The sequence below is a fragment of the Lampris incognitus genome, chromosome 8, assembly GCF_029633865.1.
Source record: "Lampris incognitus isolate fLamInc1 chromosome 8, fLamInc1.hap2, whole genome shotgun sequence".
NCBI lineage: Eukaryota > Metazoa > Chordata > Actinopteri > Lampriformes > Lampridae > Lampris > Lampris incognitus.
In genome coordinates, this window is record NC_079218.1 from 44,388,677 (window position 1) to 44,409,273 (window position 20,597).

Sequence of the window (20,597 nt, forward strand, 5' to 3'; positions counted from 1 at the left end):
CATGTGGGAGGATCACGCCACCCCCCCAGTCCCCCCCCCCCCAACAGGCGCCCCGACCGACCAGAGGAGGCGCTAGTGCAGCAACCAGGACACACACTCACATCCGGCTTCCCACCCGAAGACACGGCCAATTGGGTCTGTAGGGACGCCCGACCAAGCCGGAGGTAACACGGGGATTTGAACCGGCGATCCCCATGTTGGTAGGCATCGGAATAAACCGCTACGCTACCCGGACGTCCCACAAATTCTCTTTATCCTCACTAAGACTGTTACACCTCAAGTCAGTAGGAATTCATCTTTGCAATATTTGGGTTTTTTTTAGCAAATGATAGTTCCATTCAGCTTTTGTGATATACAGTTTGAAAATTAGCCTTCTAACGTTTTGATGGAAAGTGGCGGTTTGGGGGGAGAAGTGACGGTGGCATTGTCACACCATGTCAACACCTTCACACAGCAAAGTCATTGCTGAAGAATACAGCTACAGAAAGGAAATGGCAAAAGAAAATGTAACTCAGTTAAACACAAATTTTTCATTTGTTTAAAGGCTCTTACATCAAATGAATATAGAAATAGAAAAACACCAAATTCTTTGTTATTCCATGTTGTTTATGTGTTGACATAAAAGCGGGAGAGTAACATCACAAATCTGAACTTGATCAGATAAGATCAGAAATGGTTTTATTACTTCTTTGTTCTTGCAGAGGTTTTATATATATATAATTAGTTTAAGGATACATTACAAGGAAACTGCAACACAATGTTTGTGTTACATCATCCACCCACCCCACCCCTCCACAGATGGCTGTTCTCACCACACATCACTATAAACCCTTGTAAAAAAGGTACAATTACTACTGCATCCACAAGGGCTACTGCATGCTGCATGTAAGTACCAGTGTGTTGGGACTACATTGATTTTCTTTAGTTAAACTTTCTGTTGCATGGCACAGTGTAATAGTGAGGGTGGGACTGAATGAGGCTGCTTGTGTGTGTGTGTGTGTGTGTGTGTGTGTGTGTGTGTGTGTGTGTGTACCTTCTCTCCGTGTCCCAGGTATTCATTCTTAACGTCGCTCAGCGTTTTCCACTTGTCCTTGGCTCCACCACCCGGCGACCTCATCTCTGTCACAGATTGGCCGTCGAGTGCGTGGCCTACCCGGTCATACCTATGGTATGCCAACATTGGCACGCATGGCATATACAACACACACACACACAGACAAGAGCATGTACATACACACAGACACACACACACAGATTACAATATTTAGGAAGCTGGAGCTGAAGAGGAAGTAGTGCTTGTGGAGGAAAAGGCGAAACAAATGCAGTGTGCATCACAACACAATGATTGCTGGATGCTCAGGTAATTATACTGCTTGTGTTACACCATCAGTATTAGTCATCTGTCTGTGTGTGTCTCTGTGTAGATGCCTGCTGACCTGTCCACATTCACGTGTGTGTGTGTGTATTGCCAAAAAACAAAGCAAATGGACGTCTGGGTGGCATAGCGGTCTATTCTGTTGCCCACCAACACAGGGATCGGCGGTTCGAATCCCCGTGTTACCTCTGGCTTGGTCCGGCATCCCAACAGACACAACTGACCGTGTCTGCGAGGGCGAAGCCGGATGTGGGTATGTGTCCTGGTCGTTGCACTAGCGCCTCCTCTGGTCGGTCAGGGGTGCCTGTTAGGGGGGGAGGGGAAACAGCGTGATCCTCCCACATGCTACGTCCCCCTGGCGAAACTCCTCACTGTCAGGTAAAAAGAAGCGGCTGGCAACTCCACATGTACCGGAGGAGGCATGTGGTAGTCTGCAGCCCTCCCCAGATCGGCAGAGGGGGTGGCGCAACGACCGGGACAACTCAGAAGAGTGGGGTAATTGGCCGGATACAACTGGGGAGAAAAAGGATGGGGGGAGGGGATCCAAACAAAAAAAGAAGGGGGAAAAGAAAAGAAAAACAAAACATGAGCTGTGCCCCGTGTCGGGTTATCTAAAAGGGATCAGCTACAACACTGGCTGGCCTGCTCCCTTTATTGACTGACAGCCTCTGTATCTATATCCTGCCATATTTTGATCTGCCCTCCATCTGTGACAACCGTATTCCCACATAAGACTTCTGTTAAGCCGTTTATCTCTCTGTTGGTGTAACTCTCCTGTCATATCAATGTCAGTCCCTCCGTCCGCCCATCTAAAGGACATGTACACATACAGACAGAGACGTTCTTCTCGTGTCGACCGGTCTAACAGCGCCACTCTGCTATTGCGACCAACGTTGTGGTCGGAGGGGGAATTACATCTGAACGGGCACGGCACTAGTCAAGTCAAGGCAAGATTATTTTGTATAGCCCATTATCATAACTGTCCCTCCAATTGTGCCTGTTTATCTATCGATCTGTTCATCTGTCCATCTCTTTACTCCACATACCTATTCAAAATTTCAATGCATCACAGTGATTTCTGCTTTTTCCTCACCAAGCAGAGCAGAGTGCGAATAAGGCATCATGCACGTTCAACAAGTTTTTGTTTGTTTGTTTCAATTAGGCAAGCAAGCCTGGCCAAAACAATCCCATAATGCACCACATTAATACCGCAGGAACCAGAATCAGTCTGATGTGTTTGTGGAGTGCAGACCAAAATGATAACAAGGAGAGAAAATATTCTCCTGTGCTTTTCTCTTTATCTGCACCTCTTGAATAAAACTCGTTGTCATTCATTCCACCGCTGTCAGCCTGTCAATGAGGGAAAGGACAAAACAGCAGGCAGAGATCAGTGAAAAACCAGGGATTAGAGGCAGAGGAGGGAACGAACAGAGGGAGGCGGTGCATTCGTTTTTTTTCCTGAGTTATTTAGTCCTTTGAACATCGGAATGAGAATGTGTATTGACCAGAGTCTAATAAGACCAAGATAAAAGCCGAAGCAATTGAGCATCTCTCTCTCTCTCTCTCTCTCTCTCTCTCTCTCTCTCTCTCTCTCTCTCTCTCTCTCTCTCTCTCTCTCTCTCTCTCTCTCTCTCTCTCTCTCTCTCTCTCTCTCTCTCTCTGTAATGCAATGCCCTCACAAATGTGGACAACTCACAATGACGAGGCCAATGCTCGTACAGTAATTATCTGAGTTTGTCTAAGAGACACTAAAAACTGTGAACCAAGCAACAGCAGTGCTCTGACAAAATGCCCACAGGTACAAACAAACGTACCCCTTCATTTACCACATTCACACCTGCAACCCGCAAACACACACACACACACACACACTGATGCAATCTCTCGCCTAAGAATAGCACTCCTTTGCCTGGCACCATGCACATCTCCTCAGTACACCAACATATTGTTGGGTGCAAACACACACACACACACGGAGTAAAAATGAGCTACTGAGGAAGACAGAGCAAAGGAATGATGGACACAAGGTATGAGGGAAACAGAATGAGAGAGAGAGAGAGACAGAGAGACAGAGAGGTACAGAGCAGCAAAGAAAGAACAATATAGATAGACAACGAGTGACAGAGAGTGATAGAGTGACTGGAGAGAGGGGGGGAGGCAGAGAAGAGTAATACCCTTTTCCCACTGGCCAAAAAACCTGCTAACATCCACCTTTTTACACTAACCGAAGGTGGACATTGGCGGGTTTTTTGGCCAATGGGAAAAGGGTATAATAAGAGAGAGTGACAGAGAGAGAATAAGAGCAAGAGAGGGAGTGACAGATGGAGGCAGAGAGAAAATAAGAGTAAGAGAAAGAAAGAGAGAGGTACAGACTGGCAAGAAAGAGCAATACAGATAGAGCAACAGAGAAAGTGAGAGACAGTGACTGGAGAGAGAGAGAGAGATGTTTCCTTGCTGTAGTATGTTTGTTTTCAATCATGTTTTCCAATTAATGTTGAGCTCTTTTCAATGTTTAAACTCTTGTGGTGGCAATATGTACATCGTTATGTCATGCCAATAAAGCCATCTGAATTTGAATTTGAGAGAGAGAGAGAGAGAGAGAGAGAGAGAGAGAGAGAGAGAGAGAGAGAGAGAGAGAGAGAGAGAGAGAGAGAGAGAGAGAGAGAGGGAAAAAAAAGGGATTCATATTTTAGCAGTGGCCAGACTTGGGGAACAGCATTAATGAGTGAATGAGTCATAGCTCAAAATCCCTCCGCAGGAAGTGCTAATAAGAATCCAGCTTGATGTGCCTCGGTGTGTCCCTGCATGCGCACACGGTAACCATTCAGCATTCAGTGGAATCCAGAAATATCCGTGTTGCCTTTACTCTGCTATTCCCTCCATCCCGCCTAGTGCGTCCTACTGGGGGCTGAGCAGGCATGTGCTGCATATCTCCCGACACGTGACCAGCACAGCGTTCTGCCTTTCTGCATGCACACAGGAATCCATGCACTTGTGGCTCTGTGAATGTGTGTGCATGCATGTCTGCATATGTTTGCATGTGAATTTGTGTCAAACCATGGCCCTGACCCCGAGGTCTGTCCCTGTTGTGCTCTTATCGCAACACCTAGCTTACTCAGGCCTCCCTGTGTGTGACTACCAGTGCAGTGTGTGTGTGTGTGTGTGTGTGTGCGTGTGTGTGCGTGTGTGTGAGTAGGCATGTGTGACTCACCAGGTCCTCAAACTTAAGGCCTCAGGCATGTCTGGATTGACCATGAGTGTTGAGCTGAATACAGCGGAGAGCGACCTGCCTCCAAAATCAGACAAGCGAGCTCCTTTGATGGCAACCACAGGCTGCCTGGAGCCATCAAACTTCTCTGCCTTACGAGATAGAAAAAAAGAGAATAAGAGAAATGAGGAGAGTGGAAAAGATAACGATTAAAAAACAAAACAAAAAACAAACAAGAAAAAGCTAAATTATTGTCTTTTTGTATTGAGTCCATCCATCTCTGCAGCTCGGCACTGAAGGAACAAAAAGCGACACGCATCACGTCGTGCTTTTACAACTGGACAGTCTACAAGTTATACAAAACCTGTTTCAGGATTCTGGCGGAGGGAGGTCAGTGCTGACAGACTGAGTGCGGTTTGAGAAGAATAGTCCATTTTGTGCACATTGTTTCTTCAGTCTCCTGTCTGAGATATACGACTCCGGTGAAAAACCCCAAAAGGACACAAGGTCGAAATGAACAATTTGACTTTTACTGTCTGGAAGGACCGACTATACCCACAATCCCACGCGGGGGATATGAGCACTCAACAAAACGTATTCAGCCTTTGAAAGCATGTTCACGGACACCCACATGAACGCCACGGCGGTTGTGTCTAAATCTGCACCATCAAGCACACGTTACGTTCAACTTCAAAACCACGGGATGAGTCACGGAGAGGAAGTCAACAGGGAGGACTCGGCTCTGCGGTGTGTGTGTGCGTGCTGTACATCAGAGAGACCGATTATAGTCATTACCTCTTCTCCCCACAGCGTGACTGTCACCACTTTGCCGCTGGTGTCCATTAGGCTGAGGGCCCTCTTGGAGACTTCTCTGTTGGTCTTAGTGGTGATGAGGGACACCTCCTCCGCACTTTTACACACTCCAATCACGTCTGTTGACAAGAGGGAAACATCTCACATCTCGATCCGCACACCGTGGGTACACAATCAGGATACGTCTTGGGTACCAAACTAACACATACATCTAAATTAAAACTGTCCAGGAGAACAAACACCAGCCAGGATGACCGTCACAACTGCCGGTCTGCATGGACTAGCAGTTAGCTTAGCCGGTCCCGCTTCCGCGTCCCGTCACACCGCTCTCGGTGTTTCCTCCTCGGGAACCGCTCAGGGCCGTGGTCCCTGGGCCCACAGGACGCGGCAGACCAAGCTCTCCCAGCCGATGCAGCGCCAGCTCTCCCAGCCTTCAAACGAAGACAAACTTAAAATGCGGACAAAGACACCGCCATCTTCCCACACCGGTACTGGGTGAGGCCGCTGCAAACATGAATTTGCGCCGCCATCTTCCCACACCGAAAGCAGAAGTGACGGGAGGGAGGAGAGGAGAGACCCTCTAACAACTTGGCACTTTTCTGGCTTTCTGAATGGTCTCCTCGCGGTGGAAATAGCCCCTGGTTGTAGTTCACATAAGGTGAATTGGTATCAGAATGCAGCAAACATCTAACATGGCAGTGAGTTTACACCTCCTGGCTGATGACGAGCTATGAGAGCCAGACTGACGTAAATGCCATAACATGCTGGCAAACCACCCAGGTCTCGATCCTCCCAACCACAACACATGCATCCTCATTCATGTTTCCTGTCACGCTCAAGGCCCTAACAATTCCTTCAGGATTACTGTGCCACAGCGAAGCGCTCGGGGAAGGTAAGAAGCGACCCTGGCTAATGATACAACCTACCAGGAATAGGTCTGGAACAGAATTAAGGCACATCAACTCACGTTCATTTACACAGAGATTAGAGGATACGGGTTTGTCATTAAATGCTTTATGGAGAACAAAGAAGTCGTGTAGGGACGAGATTTGAAAACGAGGCACGATTAAAAAAAAAAGAGAGAACGAGCACAGTCACAATCCCCATGAAAAGGGGCTGAACCTTTTCTGCGCACATGTCCGCATGTGTGTGTGTGAGCATGGAGTAAAAAATAAGTGCGAATGAGCTTCCTGCCTCTTCGACAATGTGATCGAACTCGTTTGTAAGCACGTGCCTGTGTGTGTGTGTGTGTGTGTGTGTGTGTGTGTGTGTGTGTGTGTGAGTGAGTGAGTGAGTGAGTGAGTGAGTGAGTGAGTGAGTGAGTGAGTGAGTGAGTGAGAGAGAGAGAGAGAGAGAGAGAGAGAGAGAGAGAGAGAGAGAGAGAGAGAGAGAGAGAGAGAGAGAAAATGAGAGAAAAATATTGGGGGGGGGGGGGGTCATGATATCAGTTCCATAAACACAGCCCTTGTTCGCACTTCATTCACCGTCTTGTACCTTGGCTATCCCTTTTCCCACTCTTTCACACTCCTTCTATCCCCCTCCCCCACCCCTTCTCAGTTCCTTCTGGTCTGTGCTCTCTTAGACCTCCTTAATTCCATTATGATTAAGGTGATGTCATCCACCTCCGAACTCCATTATCACCACAGGAACAGGCTGACAGTTCTCATTACCATGTTATAATCCCCTATTTAGCAAGGGAGAGGAGAGAGGGGGAACACACAGAGAGAGAGAGACAGAGAGAGAGAGACAGAGAGAGCGAGCAGACGGCACATCACACATGACCCTGCTCTGACCAAACATCCATGTAAACTCTTCAGTGTCCTCTGATGTGTCTACAATGTTATCATCATCATCATCTTTACCATATTACTATCATTAGGATTCATTATGTTATTCCTGTTGGTATCATTATAAAAAATTGTTTGTAATATTTATAGTGAAAAATATGAGATACTGGGTATATTGGGAGGAGGACGCTGCCAGGGAAGAGGAAAAGAGGAAGGCCAAAGAGGAAGTTTATGGATGTGGTGTGAGAGGCCATGCAGGTGGCTGGTGTGACAGGAAGATGCAGAGGACAGGAAGCGATGGATGATCTGCTGTGGCGACCCTAGTAGTAGATGGTGAAAAAGCATATATATGAACCGAAAAACATTTTCATTCAATAAAATGATAAACACAAACTAAGGATGCACCGTTATCCATTTTCACTGTCGATACCGATTCTGAGCGCCAATTTTTAATTATCAGCTGGTACCGGGAACCGATCCGATCCATTACTTTTACTGCGGACTAGAACCATTAGTTTGAGGTTTGTGGGCAAAGTAATTGAAGTAGAATCTTTCTTTTTTTGTTTTCCACCGTTAAAGAAATGCAGTCTGACATGCACCAAAAAGTGCAGTAAATCAAACCATTTTGCTTTTATTTATCATGCTACTCACTGCTTTGGATATTGGACTTCATTCTTCAGTTTAGTGTCCGATACCTATAATTCATTTAAGCCTAGTATCAGATACCAGTATCGGTATCACTGCATCCCTAAAACAGATAAAATATGAGTGATAGTAGAAGAAAACAGAAAAAGTATGAAAAGTCATTATGCGAAAGCAAATCCGTAGAATTAAGGGCACACTGGTTGGCAGTAGTGGTGTTGTAGTGACCTGTGTTGCTCATAGGACACGTTCAAAATCATTCAGTGTCATCACACTGAATCTAAGTTGTATTGGGTCCTCCGGTTTTTGAACCCCCCCCCCACCAAAAAAAATCTCCCTCTCAACCTTTATCGGGGGGTGTGTATCTTCCTCAAGCTTGGGTCCTCCACTAGAGGTCTGGGAGTTTGAGGGTTCTGTGCAGTATCTTAGCTGTTCCTAGGACCGCACTCTTCTGGACAGACCTCAGATGTTGTTCCTGGAATCTGCTGGAGCCACTCTCCCAGTTTGGGGGGGTCACAGCCCCTAGTGCTTCTATTACCACTGGGACGACTGTGGATTTCACCTTCCACATCCGATCCAGTTCTTCCTTCAGCCCTTGGTATTTCTCTAGCTTCTCATGCTCTTTCTTCCTGATGTTGCCGTCCCTCACTACTGCTGTCTTCTGCTCCTTGTCAACCACCACAATGACTGGTTGGTGAGCCAGCATCTGCTCGTCAGTCTGGAACTTGAAATCCCACAGGATCTTAGCTCTGTCATTCTCAACCATCTTTGGCTGTGTCTCCAATTTGGACTTGGGGACTTCCAGTCTGTATTCAGTACAGATGTTCCTGTACACTATCCCAGCCACTTGGTTATGCCTTTCAGTGTATGCTTTCCCAGCTAGATTTTTACACCCTGCTACTAAGTGCTGGACTGTCTCAGGGGCATCTTTGCACAGCCTGCATCTTGGGTCTTGTCTGGTGTGGTAGACCCCTGCCTCAACCGATCTGGTCCTGAGTGCCTGTTCTTGTGCTGTTATGATCAGAGCCTCTGTGCTGTCCTTCAGTCCAGCCTTTTCTAACCACTGGTAGGATATATATATATACACACACACACACACATATATATACATATATATACATATATAAATACACACACACAATATTCCAACTCGTGTGTTACGTTCCCTGCAATTTTCTAAATCTTCTAGATTTTCTAGGTCTTCTAATGTTCCCCATTAGTGGCAATACATACCTCACCGTCAGTACAGTTGGGTTCAAACAGAGACCATGTGTCTATCATGAAGCGCTTCCCTATTTCTTGAATCTCTGTTTTTAACATTTTTATGCGGTCTTGCTTGTTCACGCTTACCCATTTTATATTCCACTTCTATTACTGTGTTATGGTTTAAGTGCCCTGTGCGAGCAGCCCACCAAGTCAAACTCCTTCTAAATGCAAAATCATTTGGCCATTAGGTCTGACCAAATCTGAACGTGTAATGTCATTTCCTCCCCCCTATTGAAAATAAGTGAAAACCACCAGCCAGATGGAGTTCATCGCAGCAAGCACAAATTACAGTAACAATTACAGCCTCGTTCCCGAACCATTAGCGGCACGCCACCGTCAGACACGTACATTATCTCCCTAATAAGACCGAGCAGAGACTGACTGCCAGCACACTGAAATAGCTGAATTCAACCCCAATCTTTCCCAAGACGATCCCAATTTACCTGTCACGGAGATAAGACATTGACGGGAGCAGGAGAGGGCAGATACTGCTACTAACTTTCACAAAAATTATGAAATGAACATCTTTTTTTTTTTTAAATCTCTCTTCTGCGCCGTCTGCCTGAAATAACTTTGTCCCCCACTCCGTGATAATGTAGGATTCCAGGTCGTCCGCTGCACCATTGACTGGCAGAGGTCTTTTGGATTGCTGTAATTATTTTCATCCACATCTACATCCATTGCCATTGCCTTGGGTGGGCATGGTGTGCTGAATGGTAAGAGAGGAGATCCAGGGTCTGAAAGGTTTCTTTTTTTTCCCCTTTTTTTTTAGTTTTTATTCTTTCTATTTTCTCCCCCGTTTTCCACCCCAATTTGAAATGTCCAATTCCCCGTTCTCTTGGATCTCACCACTGCATGAACCCTAAGGCGGGGGGTTCTCCAATACAAACGGAGCCGGTCAGCCGCTTTATTTCTACACCTGTCAACAGCAGGTTTTCCCCAGGAGGTCCACACTATTTACTCCACATCCACCCACATCGCTTCAAGTGCCCCACCACCTGTAGGAGTGGCAAGTTGCAACGGTGAGACAGAATAACTGTGCTGGCTCCCCCAACCCAGGATTGCTGTCAACTGCACTGCCAGAGGGCAGCACCGGCATCCGAATTAAAAACCTCAGTGTTGGGGAGCAAGCATAGTGGTCCGCCGCGCGGTCCAACCACCCCTCTGCACAAGTGATCTCGAGCAAGCCACTGACCCGCCTGCTTGCTCACTGCAAGCCGCCCTGAATACGAATTTAGCCGACGTACGCACGCACACAGAGACACACAGACACACACCACCACCAACTCACCGATGATGTCATCTTTGCTTCTGTTCTCCAGCTCAGCGATGGGCACAAAGTCACATTGCACCATGGGGATGCCCCAGCTTTCGGCGCATGCAATGATGGAGCTGTTAGCGTGGAGCGTCATCTCGTAGTCATTCTTCAGTTTTGTGTACTGCTTGTTGGCAACCTTCAGCGAGGCCTTGGATATGTAGTACACCTACCGAGAAAGGGATGAGGCAAGGTAATGCAATTTAACCACGTCCAATTACAACAGTTGTTTCCCCGTAAATATTCAGTAGTCATGACTGAACACACTGGAGGAACGCTTTGTGGGTCCTCTCGAGTTAATTATTCTAGGTCACTATGGGGTCAGCTTTTTATTGCCGTTTCTATTACCACCAACAAAACAATAGGAGTGGAAAAATCTCAAGATCCTACTGAGATGTGGTGCCATATCAGTGCCATCAGCTCCCTAATTCACCAGAAAATAGAGCTGGCTGAGCGCGAGCAAGCTAAACAGTGCAATTTAAACTCAATCTGCTCCGAAATATCCTAATATTCCCTCTCTCTTTTTCCCGCCCTGTCTCTCTCCCTCAGATCACCCCACCCAGACACAGGGACGAGGAGCCAACGTGACAGGCATACTCAACCGCGTGGAGCCGGGCACGCCCACTAACAGTTCTGTCAATACTCCAACTGGCAAGGGAAAACGAATTCATTCCTTTATTTATCTTTGGAGGGCACAGGGCACAAATTGAATTCGGGGCTGTGTTGGGAGTCACTGCCGGTGGTTGATACCTGAGCCAGAGGGGCCGGGAAAGTGACGGCTGAGGTTAATTGAGTTATTAAGCTCTGTGGGGCTGGACTGAGATGAGTGAGAACCTCAACATGTGCCCTTCCTGTCTGTAATTACATAGGTAGCATAACATGTCCTGGGTATACAAAGTGAGTACTGTCCATCTTAACACAAGGGATATAGTCCTTCACCAAGACTCGCACAGTAGGAAAAAGAGCAGCAAGTATATGCCATTCAGCTGGCCAGTGATTAATCTTGAGCTGAAATACGTGTGCTTTAAATGGTTTTAACGTACACCATCCAGCCAATCAGAAACGGGTATTTCTGGTTACTGTGGTATCAACTCTATTAACCCATGTAGAGTATTTTGCTTGCTTTCCTCTTGGGAGGTCAAAGCGGAAACTAAGATAAAGTCACAGTGCTGCCAGAGGTGGAAGACATTAAGTGTCTTGCTTGAGGACACTTAAACAGATGTTTGCCTTGCAGGGTCCTGAATCACACTTCTGCAGCTAAAGGACAGCGTCTCCAACCCTTCAGCCACTTTACTGTCACCCACAGCCTCTGAAGGGTAATAAAGGCTGGTCTCACAACAGATTCGACAAAGACATCATCAAGCACGAATGGAAAAATGCCACTTAATCTACTCTTTAAAACAAAAATAAATAGATACCCAAATATCTTCCATGCTGGCATCACTTGTTTATCTGCCCAGGACAAATGTATAAGCAAGGAATGAGGTCACTCACCTTCCCTTGTTCCACAAGAGGGAGGAACTTCTCAGCCTCTTTGTTGAAAGCCGTGACCTTGATCTCCCCCTGCCAGCAAAGACACGTTCTCTGAGCAACACTGCGTGCAGTAAAGAGGGAACATGGCACATGTGGCTGACACACATTGACGCACATGCACGTTGGACAGAGTCCTCTACTTACGCTCTCATCCACAAGCTCAAAGGAGAAGAGCTTGCCCTCGCCTCTGGAATTGCTCCATGTACGGAGATTACCCTTGTTGGTGACACGGGCTCTGATGGTCCATCTGAGGAGACAAACAACAAGAGGTGATATGCTGCTTTGTCCACTGGTTTATTCATTTTACATGACATGTTCACGTGTAATGATGATACTGTGTTCAGCGCTAGGTGTCAAAAACAAATACTGTAGGGGGTCCAGGCAGCGTGGCGGTCTATTCTGTTGCCTACCAACAACAGGGATCAGCAGTTTGAACCCGTGTTACCTCCGGCTTGGTCGGGTGTCCCTACAGACACAACTGGCCGTGTCTGCGGGTGGGAAGCTGGATGTGGGTATGTATCCGGGTCGCTGCACTAGCACCTCCTCTGGTCGGTCAGCGTGAGCCTCCCAACACACTACATCCCCCTGGTGAAACTCCTCACTGTCAGGTGAAAGAAGTGGCTGGCAACTCTATATGTATTGGAGGAGGCATTTGGTAGTCTGCAGCCCTCCCCGGATTGGTAGAGGGGGTGGAGCAGTGACCAGGACGGCTCGGAAAAGTGGGGTAATTGGCCAAGAACAATTCAGGAGAAGAAAAAAAAAAAGGGGGGGGAGGGTCCAAAAAATAAATAAATAAACATCAAAGGAAAAAAATTGGCACAAACACAGAAGCAAAGATTTAAAGATTTCTATTTGGGAAGTGAGGAGCTTTAATGATAACATTATCCTGTGTAGGGATGCTTCCTACAAATGTGACCCCTGAAGTTGACTTTTTGAGCTTTTTGCCGTCCACCGTCTCGTATAAGCTGGATGGAAGAGCTCCCTTCCTCCTTTCCCCAATGTTTTCAATTCAGAGTCCCAATGACGGCTTGCTTTCATTCGAATGCCCACAGTGACCCTTTATTCTCCTTTCTTTTCCCACCAAAATCTGATATATAGTTGGGTTTTTCCTTCTTTGATGAGCAAGGAAGTTTTTAGCAAGGGAACGAAGTTACACATGAAAGCTGGTCTCAAGGTAAACGTGAAAGAAATCTGCAGAGTCATACTTTGAACAACTCCATCTCTGCTCGCAAGCGTAGCGACTCGGCTCACATCATTCTTGCTAAAGTGCAACACAACGAAGTTAAAGGACGGCTCCCGGGGAAATTGGATGTGTCTTTCCATTATCTTTCAAGTTCCGTGTCACACAAAAAAAAGAACAAGAGAATCCAGCAACTATCTTCTCAGACTGAGCTAGGTGTTGTGCAATTGCCAAGTCCTGGATGCATTCAGGATGTGCTGCTTGTTTTGTTTTTTGACAATAGCCAGCCAAGTGCGACCGCTTACACAGCGGTGAGACTTTTCACGGCGTTGATAATTGTGCAATGGAGGATATTCATACCCTCACTTTGCCAGCAATTAAATCCCCTATCATGAGAGCAGCTGCTGGCCCGGAGTGAACCCCAGTCCCTGCTCAGTATGGATAAGACCGCTACACTGAGCTTTATGGCAGCTAAAAGCCAATAACAGTCTGCTCTAGATGGTATTACTTAACATCAGCAGGATGGGATGAGAGGACCATACACACGCACATAAAAGCAGCATGGGTGTATGTGTGAACATGCATCACCACGGAATTCATGTAAGCCTCCTCTTTCTCCCTCTCTCTTTTACACACACACACACACACACACACACACACACACACACACACACACACACACACACACACACACACACACACACACATCATGGAAACTGCCTGTAAACACTCAAGACTCAGGAATAATTACACAAACACTGGTGACTGATGGTAAAAGATAAGTTGTATTGTATACAATATGAGGGTACACAAGCAGACCTCAGGGGCCAACACCCTGCAGACTCCATCCATCCAGCTATCATTCAAGCCGCTTATCCTAGTTAGGGTCACGGGGGATGCTGGAGCCTATCCCAGCAGTCATTGGGCAGCAGGTGGGGAGACACCCTGGACAGGCCGCCAGGCCATCACAGGGCCAACAAACACACACACACACACACACACACACACACACACACACACACACACACACACACACACACACACACACACACACACACACACACACACACACACACACATATTGACACCTAGGGACAATTTAGTACGGCTGATTCACCTGACCAACATGTCTTTGGACTGTGGGAGGAAACCGGAGCACCCGGAGGAAACCCATGCAGACACGGGGAGAACATGCAAACTCCACACAGAGGACGATCCGGCACGACCCCCCAAAGGACGGGGGTTTGAACCCAGGACCTTCTTGTTGTGAGGCGACCGCGCTAACCACTGTGCCACCCTCCCTGCACATTCACTTTCCTTAAACAAAGAGACGTCTCACCCTTGGTCAACTTAAGCTGTACATTTTCCCTATACGTTGCATCACGGCTTGGCCATCGCCAGCTAGACAAGACACCACGAAATGCCCCCATGTGTGGAGCCAGACAGAGACTTTCAGGGAGCTTGCTATATGATTTAGCCCATGACAGGTCCCAGGGTATTAGTAACAGGACATTCCTCACACTGCTCCTCTCTGGAGGACTCGGAGCAGAGCACCAGATGACACAGACCTCTTTTCAGAGCAGACCTGACCAACATGGTAGAGAGACACAACTACACAATAATACACCAACAATGAATACACGACAGCTTTTAGTGTTGCCTGTTAATTTTCCTTCACAACACACACACACCAGCATGGATGCAGGTGCTTGCACATGCACATGCACTCCATCTTTCGTGCAAACCTGAGCAAAAGAGCCCGGGTTGCTGAAGTCATCGGTTTCAGATACTGTAGGTGCTCCTAACTTCAAAGTTAAAACAGTCATCAGTTTATTACACCACCTGGAGGCGCAGTTATCTCCGCAGCTTGCAATTCCAAATTTCTGGTTTTGTTATCGAAAACCACAACGGGGCACCCCTGTTGACAGGATACCTATATACTCCGATCGGGACACAAACCGCTGCACGCCTTGTAAATTTTCGTGGCCACGCTTAAGGTCGGCGAGGGAAAATAGAAGTCTAATAACGTGATAGGAAAAGGGGTTTGGGTAGAGGACATGGCAGCAGTAAAAATTAAACCCTGGAGGGGGAAAAAAAAAAAAAAGGAGATTGTGCTGGGGGAGGAGGAAAAGTACAGGTCGGGCAAAATCCCCAACGGGCCAAATAACGGAATCAAAACCTCAGCAGCCAACCATAAAAACCCAGCGGTGCCTCTCGTTAAAAGCGTCCATTTCTGAGGTGCAAACGGCCGTTTCATTTCATTTCCATGCAAATGGGCTGGTGCTCGTGCACATGGCGACAGTCACGTAGGAGTAGGTACACAGACTTGTGTACCGACACTTGCAAAAATGAATACGGGAGGACACACAAAAACACGCACGCATGCACAGGCACAATGAAAAGAATAAATAAATAAAAAACAGAAACGCACACTTGTATACATACACCCACCTCTCCCAACTCAGGAGTGGCAGTAAGGGGGGCATGGGAGTCACAGCGGGAAAGCAAATGGTTCGGCTGACAAATGAGCAGCAGGAAATATAAGTAGCTGCAGAAATTAAGTGAATTCACATGAGCCGGCAGAACACACTATTTATTCCCTTCATACGTAGGCAGGAAACTCGCCGCAAAACATCTCCACCTCCTCAACAAATTGAACAATATGCAATCTTAGCGGTGTTTGTTATGTTTAATTCATGTTTACTCGTGCTTTTATCCAAAGCAACTCCCGAGAGAGTAAGCAATTAGCAGATACATCTGAATGGTATTACTAGGCATCACAGAATCACAGTAATCATATAATCAAGAATACATGTTATGTCAGACGCATTTAGTGTAAATACACCTCCAATCATCAAGAAGAAGTGACAGGAGAAATAAATTACAAAGCATCTGGATAATACAACGCCAGCATCACAGACACGTAGCCATGAGTGCACGTCACCTCAAGTACAGGTAGAAGGTGGGCACGTCAGTAAACACCATTAACTTTACACCATTAACAACATCCATTGCACGTTGTCCGTCTTGGGAGAGAGATCCTCCTCTGTTGCTCTCCCTGAGGTTTCTCCCTGTTTTTTCTTCCTGTTAAAGGTTTTTTTTTTTTATTAGGGAGTTGTTCCTTATCCGATGAGAGGATCTAAGGACAGAATGTTGTGTTGCTGTTAAGCCCACTGAGGCAAATTTGTAATTTGTGATATTGGGCTATACAAATAAAATTGACTCGACTTAACACTGGTGTCTAAGTGAGCAAGGACACCATACTAGTATCAGACAACGGTAATTGTAGAAAGTGATTTGCATTGGCTAGAAATCGCCACTAGTGGGGCGTCCAGGTATCGTAGCGGTCTATTCCGCTGCCTACGGACACGGGAATCGCCGATTGGAATCCCCGTGTTACCTCCGGCTTGGTCGGGCGTCCCTACAGACGCAATTGGACGTGTCTGCGGTTGGGAAGCTGGATGTGGGTATGTGTTCGAGTTGCTGCACTAGCGCCTCCTCTGGTCGTTCTGGGTGCCTGTTCAGGGGGGAGGGGGAACTGGGGGAATAGCGTAATCCTCCCATGCGCTACCTCTCCCTGGTGAAACTCCTCACTGTCAGGTGAAAAGAAGCAGCTGGAGACTCCACATGTATCGGAGGAGGCATTTGGTAGTCTGCAGCCCTCCCGGATCGGTAGAGGGGGTGGAGCAGTGACTGGGGCGGCTCGAAAGAGACAATTGGGGAGAAAAGGGGGGGAAGGGAAAAAAATTGCCACTAGTAGAGTCTTACTTCGATACCATTTAAGGATTAAGGCACAACGTTTTGGTATCAGAAGTGTTCTGGTTTCTGTTTCCATTTTATCAGAGTAGCATTGACCAATCACATTTGAGCAGGTGACAATCTCTACAGGAACACGGTAACAGTCCATGTGGGGGGGGATGAAACACATTGGCTGAAATGTCGTCTGGACCTAAAACACCTACAAAAAGCATCAATGTTTGTGTATTGTGTGGAGAGATGTTCCAACTCCTGTTGACCACTTGTGAACCAATCCTGTTGTAGACATCCCCCTCTCAACTCCAACTCCATCCCTGCCTTTCAAATTGCTAATCTTTTGTCCCCAGAGTTAAATCGTCATAAGACGATTTAGTCTCTGGGTTCCGAGGCTGGGGAAAAGTCTGGACCTAGAGCTCGTTGCTTTTGGAGAAGGCATAGATAGTAGTCTACCAAAGGAACCGAAGAGGGTGTGCCAGAGTGTACATGTTGACATGGGTTTGCAGGTAACTCAGTGCAGCTATGTCTTTATGCATGCTCAATAATCCACGTAAGGAAGTCACAGGAAGTTGAATCAGTTCATCTTGACTCAACGTTTCTCTCAATAAACACTGACTCCAGATGAACTGATTCAACTTCCTGTGATCAATGCCGTTTATCTGAATGGCACCAGGAAACCAAAACTAAAGTTTAGATCTTTCTGCGGGCAACAACATGGGGCCAGCGAGAAGGGCAGAAACAGCCATACACTGTGCTTAAGTGTGAGAAAGCAAGCGAAAAGAAGACAACAGAAGGGCGCACATGGCACACATCTGACGAACACGTCTTAACTTACTTTGTTTGGTAGGGGTTGAGGCTGGCAATAGGGATCACTTTAACTGGAGAGGTTTGAGAAGGACCGGGAGAAGCCATGGCTGTCTTCTTTCCAAAACCACCACCACCACGCCCTTTGCTGGGAGACGGGCCTGTTTGGAGACAACACAGACATGACGTTTGGAGAGCAACTTCACATCTACACAATGACATCCATCCAGCCATTATCCAAACCGCTTATCCTGCTCAGGGTTGCATGGATGCTGGAGCCTATCCCAGCAGTCATTGGGCGGCAGGCGGGGGAGACACCCCGGGCAAGCCACCAGTCCATCACAAGGCCGACACAGCCACACGTAAGGACAATTTAGCATGGCCGATTCACCTGACCTACATACATCTTTGGACTGTGGGAGGAAACTGGAGCACCCGGAGAAAACCCACGCAGGCATGGGGAGAACATGCAAACTCCACACAGAGGAAAACCCTGGACGACCCCCAAGGCTGGACCACCCCAGGGCTCGAACCCAGGACCTTTTTGCTGTGAGGCGACCCACTAACCACTAAGCCACCATGCCGCCCTATACAATGACATGACAAAAAGAAATATCATCTAGGCATATGATAGCAGACTGAAATTATACACCTTAGATGCATACTATATACAAAAAATGTGTATCATTTGAATATTTCAAGGGAATCATAACTATTTTTACTTGTTAGTTAGGCAAGTAAGGACAGTCACCATGGTACAGCAGGCACAATGGTAAGCCTATAGCAAGGCAGCAAGGTTATTTCCATCTCAAGGGAATTGTTTAAATTACAAAATGCCTATTAAATTCTGTGTTGCTTACTGCAAAAGTTATGGTTTTGGCCTGCAGTTCAACCATCAATAATTTAAAATCTTAGGCGACTGTCCCGAGTCTGCTGACTATTTTTTTAATCCTTCGGACTGGAAGAGAGAAAGAGAGAGAAGAAAAAAAAAGATAACCGAGAAAACCTCTGAATTATGTAGTGTGCCGTCCTTTGAATATTTCACTTACTCTGCTGATAATGTTGAGCTGGTTTCAACTGAAACCACCTCAACATTATCACTCACACACACACACACACACACACACACACACACACACACACGGCACATTTGTCATCGTTGGAGGAAAACTACATAATTATCGACATAATTATTCAAATATATGTCATGATTATAATGCCAATTATGTATCCTTAATGTAAAGTTATCAAGCAAATGGCCTCCATGGTGGTGCAGGGGTCTGGTGCAGCTTTGTGTCGATGTAGTTGCCCACCAGGGACCGGGGTTCGTGCCTCAGTCTCGCCAGATCCGACTATGGCCGGAGTCAATGAAGCAGCATCAATGGCAAATGCTGCTTCGGGAGGGGGGGGGGGGTCGGCTTGTGTTCATCACGTCATATACGTACATCTTCGTGTGTGCCGGGAAAACAGGTGTTGGCTTGGTTCGCCTCGTCACGGAGGTGGCGAGGCAGTTCCCCCGACACCGCCGGTCAGAGAGATGCAGTTGGCGAACGCATACAGTACAAGGGTGGGTGTTTGATCTAGAATAGGGATCAACTGGCCGCTAAATTGGGAGAAGAAAAAAAAAAAGGGGGGGGGGGGGGACAAATAAATATATTTTAAAAAAGCGCAAAAAAAAAAACGGCTTTAAAGACCCAATGAATGCTTTAATTGACAATATAAAACTGAGGTACATTTATATAAATAATGAGAGCTGAAAATAAGCATTTTCAGCTTATTTTCATTTTCAGCTTAGACTGAAAATAAGCATTTTGTTTCTTTCTCAACTATTTATCTGAAGAAAAAAAAAAGGGCCCATTTTACTCTAATGCATACATATACACTGTATAATATACACTATATGTACAAAAGTATTGGGACACCTGGCCATTACACCAACAGGAGCTTTTATGACATCCCATTCTAAATCCATAGGCATTAATATGGAGTTGATCCCCCCTTTGCAGCTATAACAGGTTCCACTCTTCTAGAAAGGCTTTCCACAAGATTTTGGAGTGTGTCTGCGGGAATTTTTGCCCATTTGTCCAGAAGAGCATTTGTGAGGTCAGGCACTGATGTTGGATGAGAAGACCTGGCTCGCCATCTCCGTTCAAGTTCATCCCGAAGGTGTTCAGTGGGGTTGAGGTCAGGGCTCTGTGCAGGCCAGTCAAGTTCTTCCACACCAAACTGACCCAACCATGTTTTAATGGACCCTTGCTTTGTGCACTGGGGCACAGTCATGCCGGAACAGAAAAGGGCCCTCCCCAAACTGTTCCCACAAAGTTTGAAGCATAGAATTGTCCAAAATGGCTTGGTATGCTGAAGCATTAAGATTTCCCTTCACTGGAACTAAGGGGCCTAGCCCAACCTCTGAAAAACAACCCCATACCATTATCCCTCCTCCACCAAACTTTACAGTTGGCCCAATCCAGTCAAGGCAGGTAACGTTCTCCTGGCATCCACCAAACCCAGACTCGCCCATCAGACTGCCAGACAGAAAAGTGTGATTCGTCACTCCACAGAACACGTTTCCACTGCTCCAGTCCAGTGGCAGCGTGCTTTACACCGCTCCATCCGATGCTTGGCATTGTGCTTGGTGATGTAAGGCTTGCATGCAGCTGCTCGGCCATGGAAACCCATTCCATGAAGCTCCCGGCACACCGTTTTTGTGCAGATGTTAATGCCAGACGAAGTTTGGATCTCTGCAGTTATTGAGCCAACAGAGTGTTGGTGACTTTTACGCACTATGCGCCTCAGCACTCGCTGACCCCGCTGTGGGACTTTACGTGGTCTGCCACTTCATGGCTGAGTTGCTGTTGTTCCTAAATGCTTCCACTTTTCAATAATACCACTTACAGTCGACCGTGGAACAACTAGCAGGG

At 46.8% G+C, this 20,597-nt stretch overlaps 1 protein-coding gene across 1 annotated transcript in view; it reads right to left on the reverse strand.

The window, feature by feature from the left end:
- The window catches only part of LOC130116409 (replication protein A 70 kDa DNA-binding subunit-like), a 55,368-nt gene that overhangs the window by 14,799 nt on the left and 19,972 nt on the right, over window positions 1-20,597 (reverse strand). The window contains exons 8-14 of the mRNA XM_056284322.1: window positions 17,708-17,837; window positions 12,084-12,186; window positions 11,901-11,969; window positions 10,383-10,575; window positions 5,379-5,515; window positions 4,587-4,735; window positions 1,034-1,163 (exon numbers count right to left, since the gene is read on the reverse strand). Coding sequence (XP_056140297.1) covers window positions 1,034-1,163; window positions 4,587-4,735; window positions 5,379-5,515; window positions 10,383-10,575; window positions 11,901-11,969; window positions 12,084-12,186; window positions 17,708-17,837 — 911 coding nt within the window. The remainder of the gene's footprint in view (window positions 1-1,033; window positions 1,164-4,586; window positions 4,736-5,378; window positions 5,516-10,382; window positions 10,576-11,900; window positions 11,970-12,083; window positions 12,187-17,707; window positions 17,838-20,597) is intronic.